This window comes from Diabrotica virgifera, chromosome 8, assembly GCF_917563875.1.
Source record: "Diabrotica virgifera virgifera chromosome 8, PGI_DIABVI_V3a".
Classification (NCBI taxonomy): Eukaryota; Metazoa; Arthropoda; class Insecta; order Coleoptera; family Chrysomelidae; genus Diabrotica; species Diabrotica virgifera.
In genome coordinates, this window is record NC_065450.1 from 190,595,079 (window position 1) to 190,620,692 (window position 25,614).

Here is a 25,614-nt window from a genome sequence, read left to right on the forward strand (position 1 = left end):
TCATACTAAGCGAGATCATACAGCGCAAAAAATTGATTACTAATGTATTTTAAGAAAAAATGAAAAGTGTATTTAACCCCTTATCCATCAGAATTTAAATGCATTGTTTTCCTTCTATTATATTGTTTCTTTATTATATTGTTATTTCTGTGTTCAAAAAGGTAGACGTGTTTAAAATGAACGGTTTTTGAAAAAAATAAGATCAAACTATAGAGTACATTTTTAAATTTTCTTAAAAATTTTCATTTTTCTCACTGTAAATTATAAATAATAAAAAATAGAGTAATAAAAATTAAAAACAAATTTTTTACCTAAAAGAGCCCTACATTTTTGTATAGTATCTTTTTTTCGTATCTCTTATCATTTTCAAGTTACATGGAGAAAAAAAGATTTTTAAGAAAATTTAAATATGCGCTCTATAATTTGATCTTATTTTTTTCTAAAACCATTAATTCTAAACCCGTCTAACTTTTGGAACATAAAAATAACACTATAATAAAAAGTAATGTAGAAGAAAAACGATGCATTTAGATTCTCGTGAATGAGGGGTTAAGTACACTTCTCATTTTTCCTTAAAATACATTAATCATCAATATTTCTTGCACTATATCTCGCTTAGTATGAATGTAATCGACAGGTAATGGTGATCGTTTTAAAGATCTTTTCAAGCACTACAAAAGGTATTGGCAACATTATACACCTAAAATCGACCATTTCTCTGTTATTTCAAGTTGAATACGCCGAATTGAGCATGCTCCAAAAAACAAACTTTTTTCACCTACCATATCTCTTTTTGCGTTATAACTAGAAGATTTGTGAAGAAACGAATCTCGTTATTTTTTTATAAGCTAAAAACTATTTTCTATAGTTTTTTAGTTATATACACAGTTTTTCAGGTTTTCGCAAAAAACTGTCCGAAAAGGTGTAATTTTTCAATGAAAACCGCCAATTTTCAACTACGAATGATTCAAAAAGTTTGAGTTTTCAAAAAAATATTATAGTACGATTTTAGCTTAGAACTAGGTTCTCTAGCCACTTCCATGGTTATTTTGGCCAAAAAAATTATCACCCCCGAGAAGGGGTGGGAACCGCCCCCAAGATAAAAGCACCATTGCGTATAGGGTAGACTTTGTTTCTTGATCTATTCCCTACTTACTGTGAAAGTATCAAATAAATTGATATAGTAGGGTGGAATTCGGAGCCAAATAACCGCATTGACTGGCCTATGAAGGCTAAGGCTCCACGGGCATCAAATTTACGCTAACAGTAGCCGTAAAACGAACTTCAGGTTTCGCGGAACGGATTAGGAATAGCCGAACCGAACCAACTACAGCACTTGTGCGTAGTCGGTTCAGTTCGACTATTCCTATTCCGTTTCGCGGAACCTTAAGTTCGTTTTACGGCTACTGCTAGCGTAAATTTGTCGCCCGTGGATCCTTAGCTTTAGTCGAATTTTTGTAATGTCAGTGTCCGAGATACTGTAGTTTTCTTTCTTTAATTGTGAGTTCAACTTTCATCTCTTTACCTATTCTTCTGTAGGTCCACATTTCAAAGGCGTTAAGTCGTCTCATTGTCTCTACATTTAACGTCCATAATTCCACTCCATAGTATAGTACACTGTATACGTAACATTATGTCAGGCGTACTTTAGGAGCTAATGTTAAATCTTTGCTACATAGGACCTTTTTCATTTTCATAAAATTAGAACGTGCTTTTTCGATTCTGACTTTGATTTCTGCAGTGTAGTCATTATTTTCTGTTATAAGTGTTCCTAGTGTGACGATGCAGGCCACTCGCGACCTGGCCTATTTTATCTTTTAACGTAAACAAACTATTGATTTATGATGTTCGATCCTTTTCTGGTAAATTCGATTTTACCTGCTTTGCTATTGTGTAAGTAACCCTTCGATTGTTATTCTAGAATAAGATGAATTCTTTTGTAATAATCTTTCTTATTCTGGAACATTGTAATAATGTATAAATAGGGGTTTTTGGAATTAGTAAGGCAGTTAATATTTTCGACGCGAGAATATTGTTACGTTGTGATCGGATTTTGAAATGTATTAGTTATCGGAATTATTATGTTTTAGTTATAGTCCAGAAAGCCACTGCGCATCCGCTAGAAAAAATATTCTAATTCGGATTTTTTGCACAATCTTACTCAAAAAGGACTCCTTTTAACAAATTTGCATGTTGCCAGGACCAAAAGGTGGTCAAAAATTTTTTAAACGTTTTTTTTTTGTTTTTTTCCTAAAATTATTTTTTTTGCACGGAAAAAAGCTTTTTTACGTTTTTTGGATCATTCCAAACAGAAAAGGTCTTTAGTGACTTTTCTCTAAAAATGATAGTTTTTGACATATAAGCGATTAAAAATTGAAAAATTGCGAAATCGGTCATTTTTAACCCTCAAAAATTATGTGAAAAACTGAAAATTTAAATGTTGCCAAAGTAGGTAGATAGTCTTTAAACATCGATTGATGAAATCCCGAAGACTTTTTTGCAATACAGTGTTCAAAACTCCTTTGTTTTTTAATTGCTAATCAAGCGTGCGCGACACTATTTTCCACCGACAGTATGGTGCAAATGAAAGGAATAAATTCGTTATTTCGTTAACCGGCGACTTTAAGGAAAAATACCGAAACAGGTCGATTTTTATTTTTAAGTTATGATATTGTGGCATATATGGTATACTAGTGACGTCATCCATCTGGGCGTGATGACGTAATAGAAGATTTTTTTAAATGAGAATAGGGGTCGTGTGCTAGCTCATTTGAAAGGGTCTTCAATTTTCTATTCAGTAATATAAACATTTATATAATTATTTATACAGGGTGTCCTTCTACTTTTTTTTTGTCAAATAATTTAATTTAATAAAAATTTTTTGGACACCCTGTATAAATAATTATGTAAATGTTTACATTACTGAATAGAGAATTGAAGAACCTTTCAAATGAGCTACCACACGACCCCTATTCTCATTTAAAAAAATCATCGATTACGTCATCACGCCCAGACGGATGACGTCACCAGTATACCATATATGCCACAATATCATAACTTAAAAATAAAAATCGACCTGTTTCGGGTTTTTCCTTGAAGTTGCCGGTTTACGAAATAACGAATTTATTCCTTTCATTTGCACCATACTGTATACACATGCAACGGTGTCGCGCACGCGTGATAGAAATTAAAAAACAAAGAAGTTTTGAATACTGTTTGCAAAAAACTTTTCGAGATTTTATCAATCGATGTTTAAAGAATATCTACCTACCTTGGCAACATTCAAATTTTAAGTTTTTCACATAGTTTTTGAAGGTTAAAAATGGCCGATTTCGCAATTTTTCAATTTTTAATCGCTTATATGTCAAAAACTATCAACTTTAGAGAAAAGTCACTAAAGACCTTTTCTGTTTGGAATGATCCAAAAAACCTAAAAAAACTTTGTTCCGTGCAAAAAAAATAATTTTAGGAAAAAAACAAAAAAAAAAACGTTTAAAAAATTTTTGACCACCTTTTGATCCTGGCAACATGCAAATTTGTTAAAAGGAGTCCTTTTTGAGTAAGATTGTGCAAAAAATCCGAATTAGAATATTTTTCCTAGCGGATGCGCAGTGGCTTTCTGGACTATTAGTAAAATCATAAATTTGAGCTTGCAAATAAATTAGATGTGTTAGTTTGAGTTATTTGTAACTATTAAGTAAATTAAATAAGTGATGTAAATAAAATAATATAAGTAAGTCTTCTTTTATTTAAATTAAACTTAGTGCTAAAAGAACATAAACTAATTCAGAAAAGTCAAATCAGTTTCATAACACAAGGTAAGTGTACTTTTTTACTCTCTCGATCTGCTGGCCCTCCACTATCAATATTTCGTTAGTATTATGGTTGTTTTTAATACATCTAACAAACTTTTTTTTGATATTGAGAGAGAGTCCGTACTCCCTACTACACCTTACTATTTTACTCATGAGTCTTTGTCTTGTAAACTATCGGCTATTATTACTGTATCATCTGCATATCTGATGTTGTTAACTAAGACTCCATTTAATCTTATGCCGACTGTTTCATTTTCCAGAGTTCCTCGCATTACCTCTTCAGAATAAGCGTTAAATAATAGAGGTGATAGTATACAGCCTTGCCTGACTCCTCTCTTTATTTCAATTTCTTCAGATGTTTCTTTTTCAATTCTTACTATTACTCTCTGATTGTAATAGAAGTGTGTTATTAGTCTTAAATCTCTTTCATATAGGTTTTTAGTTTTCAGAATTTCCATCCCTTTTGCAAAAAATCGTTGTTTTGACTTCTGAGTGATATCAAAAAGTCCAAATTCCATCAATCTAAAAATATTTGACAGCGTTACCTCGAAAAACTCAAAAATCTAATAAAATCTTTTTGAATTTTTTGTTGACCATGATTCAATGATGAGTTCTGATGTCCACCGCGAAATTCATTGTTTTTTGAGGTGTCTTTACAATATTTTTCTTGAATTTTTTATCGGTACTGCATATGCCTGTTTAATTTAAAAATAAAACAATTTTACCATACTTTAAAAAAAATGAGCTTGAAATATTGATTTTAACCCCCAATTATATTGGTTTAAATATACATCTAAACAATTATTACTATTTTGTCATACATCCGTTTAGTGCTTTTAGTCAGTCTGTGGTGAGAGATAATGATGTTCTTTGTTTATATTATCTACATCAGTCATGTCAAAGATACGGCCCGCGGGCCGCATCCGGCCCCCGGGCCATACCAATACGGCCCGCGATCGCAATGTGTCACAGAAAGAAGAATCATGTTTTTTAGAGCTTTTAGACTTCACTCGATTGCTCTACGGAAGTTTTAAAATGCGTACACTACACTACATTTATAAGTCATTTCAAAGGCAGCGCGTGCCTAGACAAGCGAGAGAGATAGACAGTAACACCATCTCTTAGCGGAAACACCCTATTATTTTTGTTGAGAACAATAGAATCTTCCATGCGCTTCGAGTCTAGACTAGAACCTTCCTTATCGATATAAAAGAAGTGCGTCGACGTGTCACGTGAGTCAGTTGCGAAGTAGTGGTTGAGAAGGTATTGTACATTTGTTTGTGTCGTGCGTGTGCGATATCCATAATTGTGTCGAGTTCCATATTTGTTACGATTTCGGCATAATGTCACAAAAACGTAAAGTTGATAGTGAACGTAGAGTTTTTCAGTCTAAATGGGAAAATGCATATTTTTTCATAGAATGGAAAGGTAAACCACTGTGTTTGATTTGCAATCAAACAGTTGCTGTTTGTAAGGAGTTTAACTTGAAGAGACACTATGATACGAATCATAAATCAAAATTCGATTGTTACACTGAAAAAATAAGAATGGACAGATTGTCATCTGTAAAATCTAAACTTCAAGGTCAACAATCGATGTTTACTAAAGCTAATACTGAGAGCGAAGATGCCCTGAAATCAAGTTTTATTATTGCATTAGAAATCGCGAAGAGATCAAAACCTTTCACTGATGGTGATTTTATTAAAGACTGTATGTTGAAAGTTGCCGATGTTTCATTTCCATTTCAAAAGTCAATAATTCAAAATATTTCGCTGTCAAGAAACACTGTTGCTTCAAGAATAAATGATTTATCTCAAAATTTGGTTCTTCAACTGAAGGAGAAAATTAAGGAATTTACAAACTTTTCACTGGCTGTTGATGAGAGCACTGATACTGTTGATACAGCTCAACTTGCTGTTTTTATACGAGGTATTAACAGTAACTTTGAAATAACTGAAGAACTATTAAAGTGCGTTCCATTGACAGGTACTACAACAGCAAATGATATTTATTCTGCATTGGAGCATTTGATGGCAGAATATGGACTCGATTGGAATATACTTAGCAGCACAACTACGGATGGCGCTCCTGCCATGGTTGGCCAACATTCGGGCGTTGTAACTAAATTAAAACAGAAAACATCAGGAAATTTTGTGGGATTTCACTGTATAATTCACCAGGAATCATTGGCATCCAGACATTTAAAAATGGACCATGTCATGCAACCTATAATTAAAATAGTAAATTTTATAAGGAGCAGAGGACTAAATCACCGACAGTTCAGGCAGTTTTTACAAGATTTGGACGAAAAGTTTTCTGATGTCCCTTATTTCACCGAAGTTCGTTGGCTCAGTCGAGGAGTAGTTTTAGAAAGATTTTTTGCATTACGTGACCCTATTCAAGCTTTCATGTTAGAAAAAGGCAACCCAATTGATTATGACAATGACTGGTGGGTTGATTGTGCCTTTTTGGTAGATATGAATAAACACTTGACTGATCTGAATGTAAAGTTACAGGGTAAAAATCTGATTGTCACTCAAATGTACTCATGTATTCAAGCCTTTGAAACAAAGTTGAGGCTGTGGGAAAATCAGGTAAAAAATCAAACTTTGGATCATTTCCCTCATTTAAAATCATTTCGCACAGTGGATCAAAAAAAATTGGATCAATATTCTCAACTTCTGCAAAATCTTATCACGGAATTCAACAATCGTTTTGAAGACTTCCACAAAATGAATGAAATGGAATTCCCAATTTTCAACAATCCATTCAATTTTGAAGCTTCACAGGCACCAGTTCATTTGCAAATGGAGTTGATAGATCTTCAATCGGACAGTATTTTGAAAGAAAAATTTAAAGAGGTTAACGCACTTACATTTTATACACAATATTTCAAGAGTTTGGATAACTACCCGGAATTAAAAAAGCATGCAGCACGCATTCTGTGCATGTTTGGTAGCACCTATTTATGTGAGCAGATGTTTTCCGTCATGAAAATAAATAAGAACAAACATCGCACAAGACTTACAAATGAACATCTCCAATCAATTCTTAAAATAAATACAACGAATATGATACCTGACATCAATGAGCTTGTCAAAAACAAGAGAAGTCAGGTATCTGGATCCTCGAGCTCAAAATAATTACCCTCTTTTATAACTTTGATATGATTTTTAACAACCGTATATTATAAGTATACTATTAAATAAAATGTTATAATAATTCAGTACATTTTTTTTTATTTGAATCTGGCCCGCCGACACATTCTGAATTTAATATATGGCCCTCTGCAAAATTGAGTTTGACACCCCTGATCTACATGCTAATAGTTTACTCTCTGGATGACCTCTTCATGTTTTCTCCTAAATATTATTATTAATATTATGAAGTTTATTGGTGATTGTGTGTACCTAATGGATATTAATATCCATATTTTTTTACAGGATATTATGACGCTAATCTGAGCAAAATTATTCTGAATCATTCGAAAATTTGCATGAAGTATTATAAAAAAGATAATAAATCGAATAGACCACATATTAACCCATCAGAGACTGGCGTTGCCATATGGCAACGCAAAACACTGTTTAAAATACTAATTCTTACACGAAAAGTTGAGACCGAAAAACAGAGATCGTGCTACTAGTTATTATGTTAACGTTATTAGATTGTTTGTCTAATTTAGGATGCCACTAAAACGAAAATTAATTTTCAAATCAGTTGTTTGTGAGAGCATTTGTGAAATTGTTACTTCAAGATGGACGTCAGATTTGCGTAAGTAAAATAATAATACTAAAAATTCGTATACGTGTTTGATAATAATCAAATATAAAGTCAAAATAACGTGTTTAAAATACTCAATATTGTGAGACCAATTCTTTTAGTTTTTATTTGTTATATTATATCCCAAATACGAGTGTTGCCATACGGCAACGCTAGGACGCGCTATTACCGACTTTTATAATATACTGTTTTTTTTTAGAAACGGCTTAACACTTGAAGAGGCATTACAAATTACTTACGATGATGACATAGAAATGGTCGAAATCTACATTGAGCCTACAGAGGGTGAGCTGGCAGCTGAAGACTCAGGCGAGGAAGATGGTAATGGACGGTGGTGGATAATTTGTCAAAAGATCAACTTCGCTCACAGGCCGAGGTTGTTCTTTCTAACACAGAAGAAGAGCGACTGGGGAGCAAAGATGGTCCATTTGAGGAAATAGATTTTGAAAGTGTTGGGGATGAAGAATATTTAAAAATTGATTTGACAAAAGTCATTTGAGTTCGTGGCGATATTGAAGCAACAAGCAAACCTTTTCCACAACCTACTTGGGTTGTGGAAGGTGTAACCCAAACGTGGGCTGATAACACCATAGTGACCGTCGCATCAATCTCATATGGGGTTTTACCTGTGAATGAAGTAAAACGCTATTCCCAGGTCGATAAAAACAACGTACACATAGGCAAACCTCAATTTATTGCGAAATATAATTCTGCAATGGAAGGCACTGATCTTATGAACCAAAACATATCCAGATATCGTATAGGAATCCGTAAAAGAAACGTTGATGGTGCTTTTTTACTTGGCTAATTGACTGTTCAGCGCAAAACAGTTGGAATTTAAAAAGAAAAAAGGGGTACTATGACGCAGCTTTAGCTCAAGCGAGATATTATGAAAACATTTGTCATGGGTACAGAATCCGGCAAACCAAGGGGTCGCCAGAGTTTAAGTATTTCCAGTAGATCCATTAGCAGAGTTTCCGGTGACGTGCGTTTTTGACAATATAGGACATTTCTTAACAAACACCCCTGATAGAAAAAAAAGAGATGTGCAGCTGAAAACTGTAAATCCATCATGTGCAAAATGTGTACTAAATGGAAAGTTGGAGTATGTATAAATAGCAACGTTAATTTTCACACACGATTTTAATTTAATATTCACTTTTTTAACTAACTAAAAACAATTCATGTTTTTTAGCATGTGCTTATTTTTTGATCCTACAGGAGACTAGCGTTGCCATATGACAACATACTATTTTGAGAAAAATAGATAACAAACATAATAATTTCTTGTTTTTTTAAGCATTACTAATATATATATATATATATATATATATATATATATATATATATATATATATATATATATATATATATATATATATATATATATATATATATATATATATATATATATATATATCGGTTTTAAAACGTTCTCCTACGTCTTCCGATGCCTAGTCGCCATTCACTTCGGTCCATCCAAAGGTCTTCATCCAATTCTCTTTCTCTCATTTCTCGATTTATGCCTTCTCTCCAACTCAGGCGGGGTCTTCCTCTTTTTCGTCTACCATGAGGGGTCCACGTTAGGATTTGTTTCGGGAGTCGTTCTTCGGACATTCTTTGTACGTGTCCATACCATCTAAGCTGTTTGGTACTAATGTCATCTACTATTGTGTGTTTCACATTCATTATTTCCCTAATTTTGTTGTTGGTTACCCTTTCTAATCTTGATTTTCCTGCTGAGCGCCTCCAGAAATCCATTTCTGTTGCTTCAAGTTTTCTCTTGTATCTTTCTTTTATTTGCCATACTTCACTGCTGTAAGTGATTATACTCTTAACAATTGTATTGTATATTCTATGTTTGTTGTTGTTTGATATTGACTGGTCCCAGAGGATGCTATTGAGAAGGGTAATTGCTTTTCTTCCCTGGTTGTTTCTTTCTTCTATCGTCCGGTCTACAATAATTTACGGTCCGGTCAATAATTTACTTAATAATTTGTTTAAAATTATTCTATTTTAAAAAAAAATTAAAACTCCGTCCTTGATGGGTTAACAGAGAAGAAGCACGACCAAAATATAATAAATATAAAAAGCATGAGAGGAGCGGAATGTAACTCGGATCACTTTTTGGTATTTTAAGCAGGTTATAACATGAATGCTAATATAAACAAAGACAATCAAACGGACAAATAAATCAAAAAACAATTCTACACAGCATTATTAAAAGATAATACGACACAGAAGAAGTACGAACAACGAATAACCAGCAGACTAAATGAAGAACCAGAAACTCTATACCCGGAAGACAAGTGGGAAAGCAAAAAAGAAGTAGTTTTAAACGCCAGTAAAGAAACATTAATTAAAGTTAATAGGAAACAAAAAGCAAAATAATGGTATAATGAGGAATGCCAAAAAAAATAGGAGAAGAAATTTAAAAAATAAAAATAAAAAACCTAACAAATAATGGTGATATTAGCACACAACAATAAAGAGAATTGGGGAGAATAATCAAGATAATATTCCGAAATAAAAAAAGAAAATACAACGAAGGAAAACTCAAAGTGATAGAGGAGAAATTCCAAAAAAAGGAAACAGGATCCTTTTACCAGAAAACAAGAAAAATGGAAATGCGATATCAGAAACATAACCCATATATGAAAAATGAGGAAGGAATATTAATAAATGAACCAGGGGAAATAATGAGAAATTGGCAAACTTATTTTGCACAACTTCTAATCAAAAACGAAGAAGAAAGAGAAATAGCCGATGAGCTTTTACACAACATCGATACAGCTAGACGCCAAAAATGGACAAAGACTGTCGAAAACCTTGACTTCAAAAAATCAAGCCGGCAGGCATGGTCCTTGTTGCGGAAAATTGGAGGAGCTAACCAACTGGAATCCAGAGAGTCTAAAATGCCTCCTAACAAGGTTGCCTCCCATATAGTATCTCTATCCAGAGCTCCACGAGATCGAACACATACTACCAACGTGAAAAGAGACTTAAGGGCATTAAAACAAATGAACAGAACGAACTCCGAATATTCAGCAAGAATACTTATTTCTGAAATCACACATGCGCTGAAAGAAATGAAATCAGGTAAAGCACCAGGCTTTGATGGTATCCATCCAGAGTTCTTGATACACAGTGGTGCATACACGAAACAGTGGCTTGCAATGTTCTTTAATGATATACTTCAGTGAGGTAACATTCCTTTCTCACTTAAGCGAACAAAGATAATTGCAATTCCGAAACCGGGCAAATCAAACGATAAGCCAGAAAACTACCGCCCCATAGCTCTACTCAGCATGGTATATAAACTATTAGAAAAGCTTCTCCTCAACAGAATAAGTCACAGGATACTAGAAAATGTCCCCATTGAACAAGCTGGCTTCCGCCCTCATCGAAGCTGTACGGACCAAGTGCTGTCATTAACAACTTTTATAGAAGCTAGTTTTCAAAAGAAACAAAAGACAGCAACAGTATTTATAGATCTAACAGCAGCATATGATACTGTTTGGAGACAGGGATTAATATATAAACTGGCCCGCATTATCCCCTGCAGAAAGATAATTAACCTCATTGACAACATGCTGACCAACAGAGCCTTCCAGGTTATAATGGGAAAGGAGACGAGTAGACAGATGAAACTTAACAATGGTCTTCCACAGGGTTCTGTCCTTGCCCCTTTACTTTTCAGCCTCTATACTGCTGACATGCCTGAAACCGAATCTCGGAAGTTTTAATATGCTGACGACTGGACCCTTGCAACAAGCCACCAATCTTTAGAAACTACAGAAATCACTCTCACGAATGACTTATCCATCCTCAGCGAATACCTTAAGAAATGGAGACTACAGCCAAGTACTACAAAAACTGAAGTATCAGCTTTTCATCTAAACAACAAGTTGGCAAACAGAGAATTGCGAGTGTATTTTAATAACAAGCTGTTAAAACACAATAAATACCCGAAATACCTTGGGGTTACTCTAGACAGAACGCTCACATTCAGAGAACACCTGACGAAAACAGCAGCAAAATTGAAAACACGCAACAATATAATACAGAAACTCTGCGGGACTACATGGGGGTCCACAGCATCAACATTAAGATCCTCTGCTCTTGGCCTGATATATCCGGTGGCAGAATACTGTGCTCCAGTGTGGCTAAATAGCAGGCATACCCATCTGGTCGACACCCAACTAAACCGTACTATGCGTATGATAACAGGCACAATTAAGCCCACCCCTACAATGTGGCTACCTACCCTTAGTAATATAGCACCACCCAACCTACGCCGCGAACATGCATTGGTTAAAGAATATAACAAAATAATGAACAGTCGCCAGCTTCTAGTCCACAACGACATCCCCGATATTCTTGGAAACCGTCTCCGATCCAGGTTACCCCCTCTACAATCTGCTCAAGCGCTGCAGCAATCCAACTTTGATTTAAATACCCGATGGAGAGAAGATTGGGAAAGTAGGACAGATCCGCATTACCATAGTCTACCGGACATCATAGGGAAACCTGGCGAATTTGAACGTCCCCGTAAGATTTGGGAAGCCGTTAATCGAATTCGAACAAACTGTGGAAGATGCGCCGACTCCCTCCACAGATGGGGTAAACTCCCCTCGCCTTCTTGTGACTGCGGCGCTGCAAGGCAGACGATCAGTCACATTGTTCAGGACTGCCCACGCAGAGCATACACAGGCGACTCTATAGACTTTGTAATGGCAACCGAAGGGTCAATCGAATATATAAAAAAATTGGACATCTGTTTGTGATGCATTGTATAATGCATAAATCTAAATATATTCTGTGATATACTTTAGCCATACGCTAAATAAATAAATAAACCTACGAAAGAAGGAATAGAAAATGAAATACGAGGACTAAAAAACAATAAAAGCCCAGGAATAACGGAAATATCGGCGGAAATGATAAAGGCGGGAGGAAAAAGACTACATAAGTAAATACATAACCTGATAAAAAAGCATATGTAAAACAGAAAGAATGCCTGGAGAGTAGTCCATAGAAAGGATATGACCCATACATAAAAAAGGTGACAAAATGAGATGTGAAAATTATAGAGGTATCGCGTTGCTAGAAGTCGTTTACAAAATATTGACAAACATCATAAGTATAAAGCTAAATCAGGCAGGATTCAGAAGCAATAGGTCGACGACAGAAAAAATATTTGCGTTAAAAGGAATTCTGACTACTTGACACAAACATGAAATAGCAGTATATGTCCTGGTCGTCGACTTTAGGCAGGCCTACGATACGTAAAGCGGCAACAGATGTACGAACTAATGAAAGAGATGGGCTTACCAAGTAAAATCGTCAGGATGGTAAAAATGACTATGGATAACACCACATAAAAAATGTTGTTCTGAAGCTATTTCCTTGTGGCATTTTTATAATTGCGTATTTTTTGTGGGAAATAAGCCACAATTTTACTAAAAAATGAATTTAGTAACGTTTCGAAGCCCAAATCGGGTTTCGTTGTCAAAATACAAAATACTATTAAAATAAAACAAACATGTTGTTGCTAAGTAAAAAAATTCTTCTAATAATTTATTTAATCTGACTCATTTATATTGGCAATTCAGACGTATATTATACATTTTAAAGTAGAAGACTTTAAAATGATATCGCCAATATTTATGAGTTGCGTTCCTGGGACGACTTTACTAAAAGATAGTTCATTCGATTACATGAAATCAATCCCAACTCAAGAATATCCGTTGCAAAAAATCATAGCATGTGATCTGTCTTTAAAAAGACAACCAAATGCAACGATGACAGTAAAATTCTCGCGTTAGAGATTCCATAGTAAATCACGAGGGAAAACCAGGAAAAAACCTCGTGATACTATCGCGACATCGTAAGTATTTGGTCTTACATTTAATCTACCTTCAAAAAACTAATACCAAATTCTGACTTTAATATGTTTAAATTATAAATAATAATAATATTACATAGATATACAATAAGTAATACTAAATAAAACTTGTACTAACTCGATATGTTATTGATTTACTAATCGTGGTATTTTCTTTCTATTGACTTCCTCTTTCAGTATGGGTAACCACATCCTACTGCATTCTACCGAGGAATTTGCGACACAATTGGTTTCATTTAGCATAATTAGAGCCGCTTCTTTGATTTTTCTCTTTTTACTATCTGATTCTTTCAGGACTATACTTGAATCTCTCCACTGGACTCTATGTTCATTATCCCATGCATGTTGACATATCTGAGATCTATCAAATTCTCTGTTTTTAATATAAGACTGATGTTCACTTATTCTAACGTTTAATGGTCTTGATGTTTCACCTAAATAAAATTGTTCGCATTCACAAGGTATTCTATAAATGCAATTCTTTGTTCTTTCTTGTTCATTGTTAGGTTTAGTTTTAGATAGAATAGATCTCAATGTGTTTGTTGTTTTGAATTGTTGAAATGTTGAATTTATTTCCTATCGTTTTAAGTTGTCTTTGGTTGTCTTTTTAAAGACAGATCACATGCTATGATTTTTTTGCGACGGATATTCTTGAGTTGGGATTGATTTCATGTAATCGAATGAACTATCTTTTAGTAAAGTCGTCCCAGGAACGCAACTCATAAATATTGGCGATATCATTTTAAAGTCTTCTACTTTAAAATGTATAATATACGTCTGAATTGCCAATATAAATGAGTCAGATTAAATAAATTATTAGAAGAATTTTTTTACTTAGCAACAACATGTTTGTTTTATTTTAATAGTATTTTGTATTTTGACAACGAAACCCGATTTGGCCTTCGAAACGTTAATAAATTCATTTTTTAGTAAAATTGTGGCTTATTTCCCACAAAAAATACGTAAATACACATAAACAATAGCATGGAAGCGGCATAAATCAAATAATTTTGAAACAAAGGAAGGATTAGGATCAGGAGACCACTATCAACAACTCTTTTTAATGTAATACAGGAAGGAATAATTAGAAAAAGTAAAATAAACACACAGGAAACGATTTTTAAAAAGGGCCATCAATGTATAGCATTCGCAGACGATCATTATCGAACATCATACGATCATCGTAGAACACTATTAACGACGAGTAATAAAAAACTAAAAAAATTAATGAGCAATATAATAAAAGTAGCAAAAAGGTTTGGTCTCCTCATAAATAAGGAACAGACAAAATACATGACAATGGGAGAAACAGATAAAGAAAAAGAAGACCATTTCACATTGGAGATAGAAAGAGAAAATTCATGCCCGTTTAAAAGAGTTTCAGAATTTACTTACCTGGGTGTAAAAGTAGATGAAAAATGACATGGGGAAGGGGATATAAAAGCAAGAATGTCAAAAGGAAACCAAAAGTATGGGTCATAGCGGTCAATAATGAAATCCAAATATGTCTCAAGAAAAACAAAAATATGAATCTACAAAACAGTTATCAGACTTATAGCTACATATGGATGTGAAACATGATGGGTGCTTAAAAAATCAGAAATAGACCTTTTAGAAAGATGGGAGAGAAAAAAACAAAGAGCAATATATGGAGGCGTGAAAATAGATGGTCAGTGGAGAAGAAAAAATAATAAGGAACTTAATTAAATCTTTTAGCCTTAGGTGTTCAAGGCCTGTTTTTTTTTCTGTGAATTTGATGGCCTTGGTCGAGCCAATTAGCCAGACACTTTGTTATTTTAAAAACAAACAAATTTGTTTTTTCAATGAGAGGAATTTTTTCTGTATTTCTAACTCTAAATACATAACACACTAACATATTACAATTATTATCTAAATGATACACTGTTTTTGTTGTAAATATTTTTTTTTAATTTTTATTATTTTTTTTAATTATTATTTTTTTAGGTCTGTTGAGCTTAATAAATAAATAAATATATTATTATTGAAGTTACTATACAACTTTTTTGCAATATTCAGAATGACACCTCTCATATCCACCTCGAAACAGATCCGCACTGCTCTATTATAACAACTGTTAATTGAGTGTTTCCTTAACAACCGTTATTTTGTTACATTTGACACTGTATTAATTTATTTATCACGAATTTTGAAACTTAAAAGACATTGTCCATGAATACGTACCATTTAAATTTATTAGAAAAAAATAAAAATCCACATGACGAGTGCCAACTTGTTGTAGATAATGAAACCACCGTAAAACACAAAATTGATTCTGGAATTTTTATCGATACAAGACGCTGTATCAGAAAACAATTTGTCATCAGTGATGTGCACCCGAAAACAGTAATATATTATAAATCAGTATCAGCTAGAAGAAGAGAAGAAAACAGGCATCTAAACAATTACTACTACGTCATACATCCGTGTAGTGCTTTTAGTTTGTGGTGGGAGATAATGATGTTCTTTGTTTATATCTATATGCTAATAGTTTACTCTTTGGATGACCTCTTCATGTTTTCTCCTAAATATTTATATTATATTAATATTATGAAGTTTATTGGTGACTGTGTATACGTAGTGGATATTATCCATATTTTTGTTACAGGATATTATGACGCTGACCTGAGCAAAAGTATACTGAATCCTTGGAAAATTTGCAAGAAGTATTTAAAAAGGTATTTTATTATAGACTTAATTGCTATAGTTCCTTCAATTTGTATTCCATTTGGATGGTTAGGTCTTATAAATGAAATCGAAGATCCTGTATTAAGATATTTGCGTTTCATTGGCATCATTCGGGTCTTCAGACTGGGTCGAGTATTCAATGCTCTGGATCTCATCAGCATGTACAAAAATTTTTCTATTTACATTTACAAAATCACGAAAGTAATATTACTGTATGCAATAACTTTGTGCGTAATGTACTTCTTTCTATTTGTAATACGATCCAACATAAGAAAATATCACAAGAGGGCCCTTGACAGCATTCCTTCTCGATACCTACAAGCCACCATGATGCTAATGCTGATTGCCCATTCTCGTTCCGTATTAATCGCGAATATTTTGGTGGTGTCAAATATAGCGTTTTTTATGATTTGTGGTATGCTGCTATATTTAGTTCTATTTGCCCAACTGTTACAAGCTTTGCGTACATTTATCTCAACCAAAACCACTACCAGCACAGTTATTCAACAGTTTGAAAAATACATGAGGTATAAAGGATTGCCGATTGAGTTGCGACAAAAAATATATACTTTCTTTGATTTCAAATTCCAACAAGAGTTCTACCATGAAAAGAGGATGCACTATTTTGTATCAGATGCGCTTATGAACAGAATTTTAATGGACATTTGCAGACGTAAATTTAAATACACTCATTTATTTGTCCATATACCCAACTTGGTACTATTTAAGCTAGTTGGCAAGCTTAAAAGTGCCATATACCTAGAGGATGATGTTATTATGGATATTGGTGTACCTAATGATTTTGTCTACTTTATTTTTTATGGAACACTGGCTGTTTATGATCATATGGGTCAAGAAATATGTCATTTAGAAGACGGAGCATCATTTGGAGAATTAAGCTTACTGAAAAATGGCCGTGCTAGTACTGTCAAGATAATTGCTGTTGCTCCAACCGAAATATTTAAGTTACACAAACAAGACTTTTTCAATATTTTAAAGGATTTTCCTGAAGTTAAAAGAAAAGTTATTGAAAAGAGTTTTAGCAGATATAGTAAAGCTCAAACGGATTATTATTAGTTGTGTTGTAAGATTATACTAGCAGTAGATGGTTCATTGTGTTGATTATTTTGTTAATTGATTGATTGATTAAAATAAATAATATGTTAAATATTAAAAATTTATTTGCTATTACCAATAAGTGATACATTCATATTTATGGCAATAATTTAAAGGGGAAAATCATATTACAAATTCTGATCTTACAGAAAAAAGAACTGAGAAAAGAAACTAAAAAAGTTAAAGAACTCAAGGAAATCAAAAAGGGTAAACGTAGATTTTAAAAATCTCTCAGAAGACGATGGTTACACCAACAGAAAAACACTTTAAAAAAAGAAGATACAATTAAAAACGTGGGTAGCGAAGAAGGAATGTTAGAGAATGTGATAAAGATAAAATTGATAAAGACCTGGATATGATAACGAACACTTATAAAATAAATGAAATAATGAAAAACATAAAAAAGAGACATAAAATACGTGGAAAAATGAACTTATAATTTGGAAAATTGGATTGTGTAATATTAGAAACAAAAAGGGTAAAGCTATTGAACTCATGGAAAAATTTGAGCAAGCAAGCAAGCATAGTGATTTAACCCAGCCTGAGAGACTTGCTCACCCCTAAAGAATGACATTCGGGTGATACAATTCATTGGAAAAATTTGAGGCAACAGAATTAAGTATACTAATATTACAGACCAAGGAAAAAGTACAAGAAAGAGTGTAAATGTAAAATAATCATACAATAATAACTTACACTATCCGAAATATAGGTCTGGATCCCGCATATGAAAAAAAAGTTGATTAATAGCAAGCTGAAAATTTGTTAAGAGCTTAAGAGTGTCTAGTCGGACAAATTTTGACATATGGGAACCCTGGAACAGGGGAAGTTTTAATTGTGGAACAGTAAAAAATTTGGAACGGTCAGACCACGAAAACGTCACATGTATTTTGTCCGACAGAACTTCCAATTGATTTGTTACCCTTTCATTAAACTCTCATGCAAAAATCAGACTGCTATTTATCACCTGTCATAATTCCTGTCATTTGACATATTCTACGTGTTCCACTCATTATAATTCCCATTTGGTGATAAATAGCAGCCTGATTTTTGCATGAGAGTTTAATGAAAGGGTAACAAATCAATTGGAAGTTCTGTCGGACAAAATACATGTGACGTTTTCGTGGTCTGACAATTTCAAATTTTTAACCTGTTCCACAATTAAAACTTCCCTGTTCCAGTGTTCCTATATATCAAAATTTGTCCGACTAGACACCCTTAAGCTATTAACAAATTTTCAGCTTGCTATTAATCAACTTCTTTTTCATATGCGGGATCCAGACCTGTTTAGTACATTCTTTCACAGTTTTTGCCGTAAATTTTAAATAACCGCATGAATTGACATCAAATTTGGCACACGTATAGCTAACATGTGAAAGAAAAAAAGTAATATGGTGCCGATGTGTGCTTTTGCCCTGGGGGTGACTTTCACCCCATCTTGTGGGTGAAAAATTTATGTCCAAGATAGGTCCTGAAATGGATAAACTGACTAATTTTAAGCAACTTTTGTTCTATAGAGTTTTTTCACCAAATCAATACTTTTAGAGTTATTAGCAAGTGAATATGTTCATTTTTCAACAAAATAACCACGTTTTTAGACGGTTTTTCGCAAAGAACTCAAAACGTATAGTCCTGTCGCCAGGGGGGGTACAACGGCCTCGTTAATTCAGATGGACTTACTCAAGTTTTTTTTATGTATTTTGACTCGTAGAACACGAATTTTTTGGGTAACAGTTGATCCGGATGTCGATAAGATTGTTATAGACCAAGAACTTGAGGAATCAAATAACAGCGATTTTTGGCAAAACAAAACAATATTTTGTATTTTTTGGGCCATTTTAAGTAAAAAATATTTCTACAAGTTTTTTCGTAGGATGCACAGTTTTCGAGATAAACGCGGTTGAACTTTAAAAAAATCGAAAAATTGCAATTTTTGAACCCGAATAACTTTTGATTAAAAAATAAAATAGCAAGTCTGCTTACCGCATTTGAAAGTTTAAGTCAAATTATATCGGTTTTGATTATTTGCGTTGGTAAAAATTTATTTTTTTATTGTTTAACAAAGCTATAAACACGTAGGGTTTCCCGTGCTTTTACATGCGTTTTAACGCATGTAACGTAGAAATAGTCTTGATTGCACTAGTATCTATTCTACCTACTCGTTCGATTTTAAATGAGAAATCATAGAAACATCACTCACGCACTAGTTGTTTGTAGCTTTGTTTAACAATAACACAATAAATTTTTAGCAATGCAAATAATCAAAACCGACATAATTTGACTTGAACTTTCAAAGGCGCTAAGCAGAATTGCTATTTTATTTTTTAATCAAAAGTTATTCGGGTTTAAAAATTGCAGTTTTTCGATTTTTTGAAAGTTCAACCGCGTTTATCTCGAAAACTGTGCATCCTACTAAAAAACTTGTAGAAATATTTTTTGCTTAAAATGACCCAAAAAATACAAAATATTGTTTTGTTTTGCCAAAAATCGCTGTTATTTGATTCCTCAAGTTCTTGGTCTATAACAATCTTACCGACATCCGGATCAACTGTTACCCAAAAAATTCGGGTTCTACGGGTCAAAATACATAAAAAAAACTTGGGTAAGTCCATCTGAATTAACGAGGCCGTTGTACCCCCCCTGGCGACAGGACTAGTAAGCATTTTGTCGAAAAAAATATTCTTAGCAAAACTATAGCCTATAAAAAAGTGAAAAAAACGCTGTACACATTAGGTCTCTATACCTAGCAAAAGCAGAGTTGTTATAAGTAATGAAAAATAGGTTCATATTCGAAAAATTCCCAATAGAATAATTCAATGTGAAATATCCAAATAATGAAGCATTCTTGGGGAAAACACATTAAACTTTTTTAAAGTGTTTAAAAAAGCTTTATTTCTCTTTTTCCAAATTGGTCCCTTTTGTTTTTGGCAAAAAAAAAATCACGAAGATCACCCCCCAATTAGCAACTTAAATGAAATTAATCGTTACCGCTTCACAAGTAACTTTATTTACATAATATAAAAAAAATAAAACGGGATAATACCCGAAGGTTGGCTGTATACCATCTAGTTAAATAAAATTAACATGAAGTAAAACTCCCTAGTGTAGTTGGTACCTATATTTAATAAAAATTATAAAAATTTTTAAAAATCCAAACGGATTACGTTCAAAACGTTTTCGGACTTATCAGTCCATCATCAGTGAACCTAAGAGTAAGTAATCTCACTTAGTAAAATTGAAAAAGGGTGAAATTTTGAATGTTAAAAATTGAAAAGTGTGGTTACGATTACTTACTCTCTGTCCTTGCTAAATAGCCACAATGCCAAACACTGGTCAAGATGTATGTTCAAACTACATGGTGAAATTTGTTAAACAATTTGGCTTACATTGGATGCCAACGGATTAGTACTAGGTACAGTTGAGTCCGCGAGTCTTTACCCGTGCGTCATTAATACCTGGCGAGATAAAACACATACTTTTTATCTAGCATCATTATCTTCCACGCATGAAACTCATGACAAACCAGCTGCCGCTTGTTATTAATTAAAAACACATGTTATTTTTATGAACCATCTAGACTAAGTGCATTGAAAAGAGATAGGTACAAAAAAGACGATTCGGTATGTTTTCATATTTTAAGCACAATTTGTTTGACGTTTCTGCTTTGTTTACATTTGTGGCTGTCAGCCAGTTGAATTTTTTCCGGTTTTTGTCGAATTTTTGCGTTTTGAAGTTTCTTTATATTACACCAACAGTTGTTTTCACAACTAATTTTATATTGGGCTCTGAAATTTTAAGGTAAATAATTATATTTTGGCAATTAATATTTAAAAGATACAAAGCTAACGTCATTCACACAGTAAAGAAATGATTGTGTTTAGATTTCCGTCAAAGTGAATAAAATAACAAAAATATAATATGTTATTGAATTTTTTATAAATTGTTTATTTATTTGTTAATCAATAATAATAAAATAATTTATTAAGCTACTTCAAATGTAGCTGTAATTCTGCACAAAAATTTTGAAGCAAAACTTACATTTGACATTCTATATATTTAATGTTGTTCTGAAGCTATTTTCTTGTGGCCTTTTTACAATTTTAACTATTTATAATGGGAAATAAGCCACACTATTATTAAAAAATGATTTTTATTAACGTTTCGAAGCCCAAATCGGGTGCCGTTGTCAAAATACAAAATACACTTGATAGTATTTTGTATTTTGACAACGGCACCCGATTTGGGCGTCGAAACGTTAATAAAAATCATTTTTTAATAATATTGTGGCTTATTTCCCATTATAAATAGTTAAAATTCTATATATTTGATAACGTCAAATTTTATAATAAAACCCCTAATCGGAACAGTAGCCACTTTCTGTCAGTTGTTGTTGCGTGAAATAGATTTCCGACTTATTTCGTATGCTTTAAATGATGACGCACGGGTAAAGACTCGCGAACTCAACTGTACATGATGCTCTACTCCATTAATTAAGAGATTTTTTATTATGAATAGGTCTACATTGAACTACGTTTAGTCTGTCAATGATTTAGAAGGAAGTTGAAATACTTCAAATGTCAGTAACATTGACATCCAGGAAAGGGAATTTTTAAGGTATTAACCAAGGTCAAGATCCAATGTGGTTACGGAAATTTAAGTTAAAGACTGTGTTGGAATTTTAATTTTTAATATTAGAATTTAAATTTACTATTTTTTTAAAAATATTACAACCATTACTATAAACTTGACTATAAAATTAAATTTGATCGAAATTATTGTCATAATATGGTAATGAAAACAAAATGTAAGATTGAATTATTGGTTAATGAAAGATAAAAATTTTTTGGGCCCAAAATAGCCTTGGGGGTGAAAGTTAAAACGTTGAAGTGATACAGAAGTTGTTTAGTGTGTATAGAAATGTAAATTTGTTAACTGTAATGTTGGTTGTATAAGTCTAGTATGATATTGATTCTGTATGAAATTAACTATTTAAAAAATTGGTGAGAATTGAGGTAACTGATATAAGATTGTTAGGTGAAAAATATAAATAATTGACGGAATGTGAAAATGTGTTAGTTATAGTCAAAAGTATAGGAAATATTATAACATTATGCATAGAAAAGAAAATGGAATAATTTGAATTGTTAAATTAAAACGAAGTTGATAAAATATGTAAATGAACAAAAGATTCAAAAGAAGTGTGTCAGCCGGATGCACAAAACACAAACTGTATTTGGAAAATAATTAAAAGTTAAAAATAGTAAAATAAGAATGAAGTTGTAAAGTTAGATATTAGAGTGGCTAGAAAGTTAAATGCAGCAGATTAAAATTTTGAATTTTTAAGAAAAAATTAAAATTAAAAATAAAAAGAAAAAGAAAAATAAAAGTAAAAAGGAAAGAGGACCTGTATGAAAAAGAAGAATTAAATGAATAGCGAAGTAAAACATTTTGGAAAAGACCAACGAACGAAGTAAAGACCGAAGCGGCGAATAGACAAATAGATAAGGTCAATGATTTATGAAGGGAAAAGTAGGGTGAGAAAATGGCAAAGGGTGAATTAGTTGTGTTGATGTTACTGGGGGTTGTAGAGTAAATGATTAGTATGAAAGGAGATTTTGGAAATAGAAGGAAGTGAAGTATGAAAAAGAAGGTTAAGTTAAAGGTTTTATGGGTGAGGTCAGGAAAGTTGCCAAGTGGATAAATTGAAAAAACAAGGAATTTAGGAAAAAAGTTGACGGTGAATGGGAGTAAAATTGCGATTAAGGGAGGTTTATCTATTCACACAATTGGGACTGGACCTCAAGTCTCGGATAATCTCCAAATCCTCATACAAGTCCAATCGGAGTGTGTTTTTCTGCTGTATATTTTGAACCAACTGGACACCCTCAGGAATCTTAAGTTCATGTCTATTGACTTTAAGGTGGTGTGAGAAAGAGGAAGTAGTATCTCTCCTACTATGTTCTAGGGATCTGGTGGCAAAAAATCTACAAGTTCTACCGATGTCTGCATCACAATCTGAGCAAGAGAGTTTATATACACCACTACGGTTCATGTAGTGGATTGGATCCTTAGTATTGGTCAAACTCTTGTTAAGGGTGTTATTAACTTTAAAAGAAATTTTTATGTTATCACAGGAGTTGGTAATAATGTATTTAACTCTTTCAGATAGATTAGGGTTATGGAAAGGCAATGAAGCATAAATCGGAGTTGTTGTAGATGAAGTAGAAGAAAAAGCTGACTGTTGAAGTAATCTGAGCTCTCTTTTATGTTGGAGTTTATTGATGATATCAGGGTCATAACCATTGTTTATAGCAATCTGTTTAATGATGTTAAATTTTTTGTTAAATTCTGTAGATGAAAGAGGAATAGAATTTAATATGTGGATAAAACTACGGAATGAAGAAAGTTTGTGGGAAAGAGGATGATTAGATGATGAATGAATTACCTGATCTGTTTGAGTGGGTTTACGGTAGATCCCAAAGTTGAAATGGTCATCTAGTCTGGTGATAGAAAGGTCTAAGAAATTAATGGAGTTAGAAGTTTCTAGTTCCATAGTGAAAGTGATTTTTGGCTGAATTTGATTTATTTTATGAAGTCAATTCTGTGCTGATTTGGAATCGCCTGAGATAAGAAGTAAACAATCGTCTACATAACGGAACCAGTGTAAAATCTCAGTATATTTTATGATATAGTTGGATTCTAAATGATCCATAAAAACATCAGCTAGGAACGGGGATAAGCAACTACCCATTGCTAGACCATCAGGTTGTTGGTAAAAGTTGTTATTGAAAACAAAGTAATCTTGAGATAGACAAATTTTGAGAATGTTTATGATAGACGAAGTGGTATTAGGGGTGATAGAGTTATTTAAAAGAAGTGAGTTAACCAGACTAATAGATTCATGTTTTGGTACTGAGGTAAATAAATTGCTATGAATTTAATTAAATTCAATTTTAATTCAATTTTCCGATGATGAATTAAAACTATTGAATCTCGGCCTCAAACACTCCATTCCCACCAATTTGTCTGTCAAAGATCTTGAGAGTCTTTCTATTGAGACCGATACAGTCATTCAAAATCTTTCCATTTCTCTTACACAAAAAACTTCTATTAGAAATTCTTGTATAAAAACCATCAATAAATTCAAAAATAAACTTTCTAACAATAAACATTCTATTAATTACAACAATTCATCATCGTCTTCTTCTCTTACACCTAATCCAGCCCACAGTAACAACATTTCTTCAACTTCTTCATTTCCCAATTTTTCTCATAAAAAAAACCAATTATCTTTTATCCACCTTGAAGTCAATAAAAAATAAGATTAAAAACCATCAACTCGTTTTAAGTAAAGCAGATAAGGGCAACTGTCTTGTTATTTCAGAACAACAACTATACATTGATAAAGTCACTTCCTTTCTTGACACCAATAATTTAACCTTCTCCCTGTTGATCCATCTAAATCGTTTGGTCTTCCATCCATCTAAATCTTCCATGAATGTCTAGGAATGGTCTTTGGACATTCACAGTATATTTTTTATATATTTCCTGGATATAGTCGCTGATGTGACAATACCTCCGATTTGTTTTTTCATGAGTTTTGTAAAAGAGATTAAAAACTTTTTTTACAGTCACCTCCTGTTTTCATATGATATTTTTGACATGTTTTGTAGTAAATTCAACTATGTATTTACTACAAAACATGTCAAAATTTACATGTGAAACAGGAGATGACCCTAAAAATAGTTTTTGTCTCCTACAAAATTCATGAAAAATCAGATAGGAGGTATTGTCACATCAACGATGATACACCAGAAGTATGTGTGGATGTGGCCATACCAAATAATACATCCTTGATAAATATGAACATTTTTATTGCACAAAATCTTGTCATATACTTTTTTCAATAATCATCACTACGATGATGATTTATTGTATTGAATTGTACATTACAATTACAATCTGGTCATAACTGACCAATGAGCAATTTTAATTTACTACTGTTCCTTAAAATGAAGAGCCTACCCCATAGCGTCTCTTATCTAATCTAACAAGATAGTGCACTATTCTAGCATACACACTAACGCGCACAAGCACTATGCTTTGCTTTTCACTATCACCTATCATTCAAACTAGTTCAAAAGGCTTTGTCCTCTTCAATCTTCTAATTAGCCCAGTAGTATCGAGGAGCTGGATTTCCTCAATATTCTTGTAGGTACTTATAAAATTGTTGCTCGTGACTTCCAACTTTACTTCAACTTTATAAACAAATCCAGCTGTAAAATA

At 32.9% G+C, this 25,614-nt stretch overlaps 2 protein-coding genes across 2 annotated transcripts in view; one reads left to right on the forward strand and one right to left on the reverse strand.

Moving 5' to 3' along the window:
- LOC126890370 (uncharacterized) overlaps positions 1-25,614 on the reverse strand; it is a 368,464-nt gene that overhangs the window by 73,428 nt on the left and 269,422 nt on the right. The gene's annotated exons all lie outside the window — the stretch shown is intronic.
- LOC126890369 (potassium/sodium hyperpolarization-activated cyclic nucleotide-gated channel 1-like) lies at positions 15,674-17,315 on the forward strand. Its single transcript, XM_050659246.1, has one exon. It carries the CDS (start codon positions 15,697-15,699, stop codon positions 17,287-17,289), a length of 1,593 nt encoding a protein of 530 aa, XP_050515203.1. The 5' UTR covers positions 15,674-15,696; the 3' UTR covers positions 17,290-17,315.

Excerpts from the sequence above, each read along its gene's own strand:
- LOC126890369 (XM_050659246.1), top strand. The coding sequence starts at position 15,697 with ATGAATACGTACCATTTAAATTTATTAGAAAAAAATAAAAATCCACAT.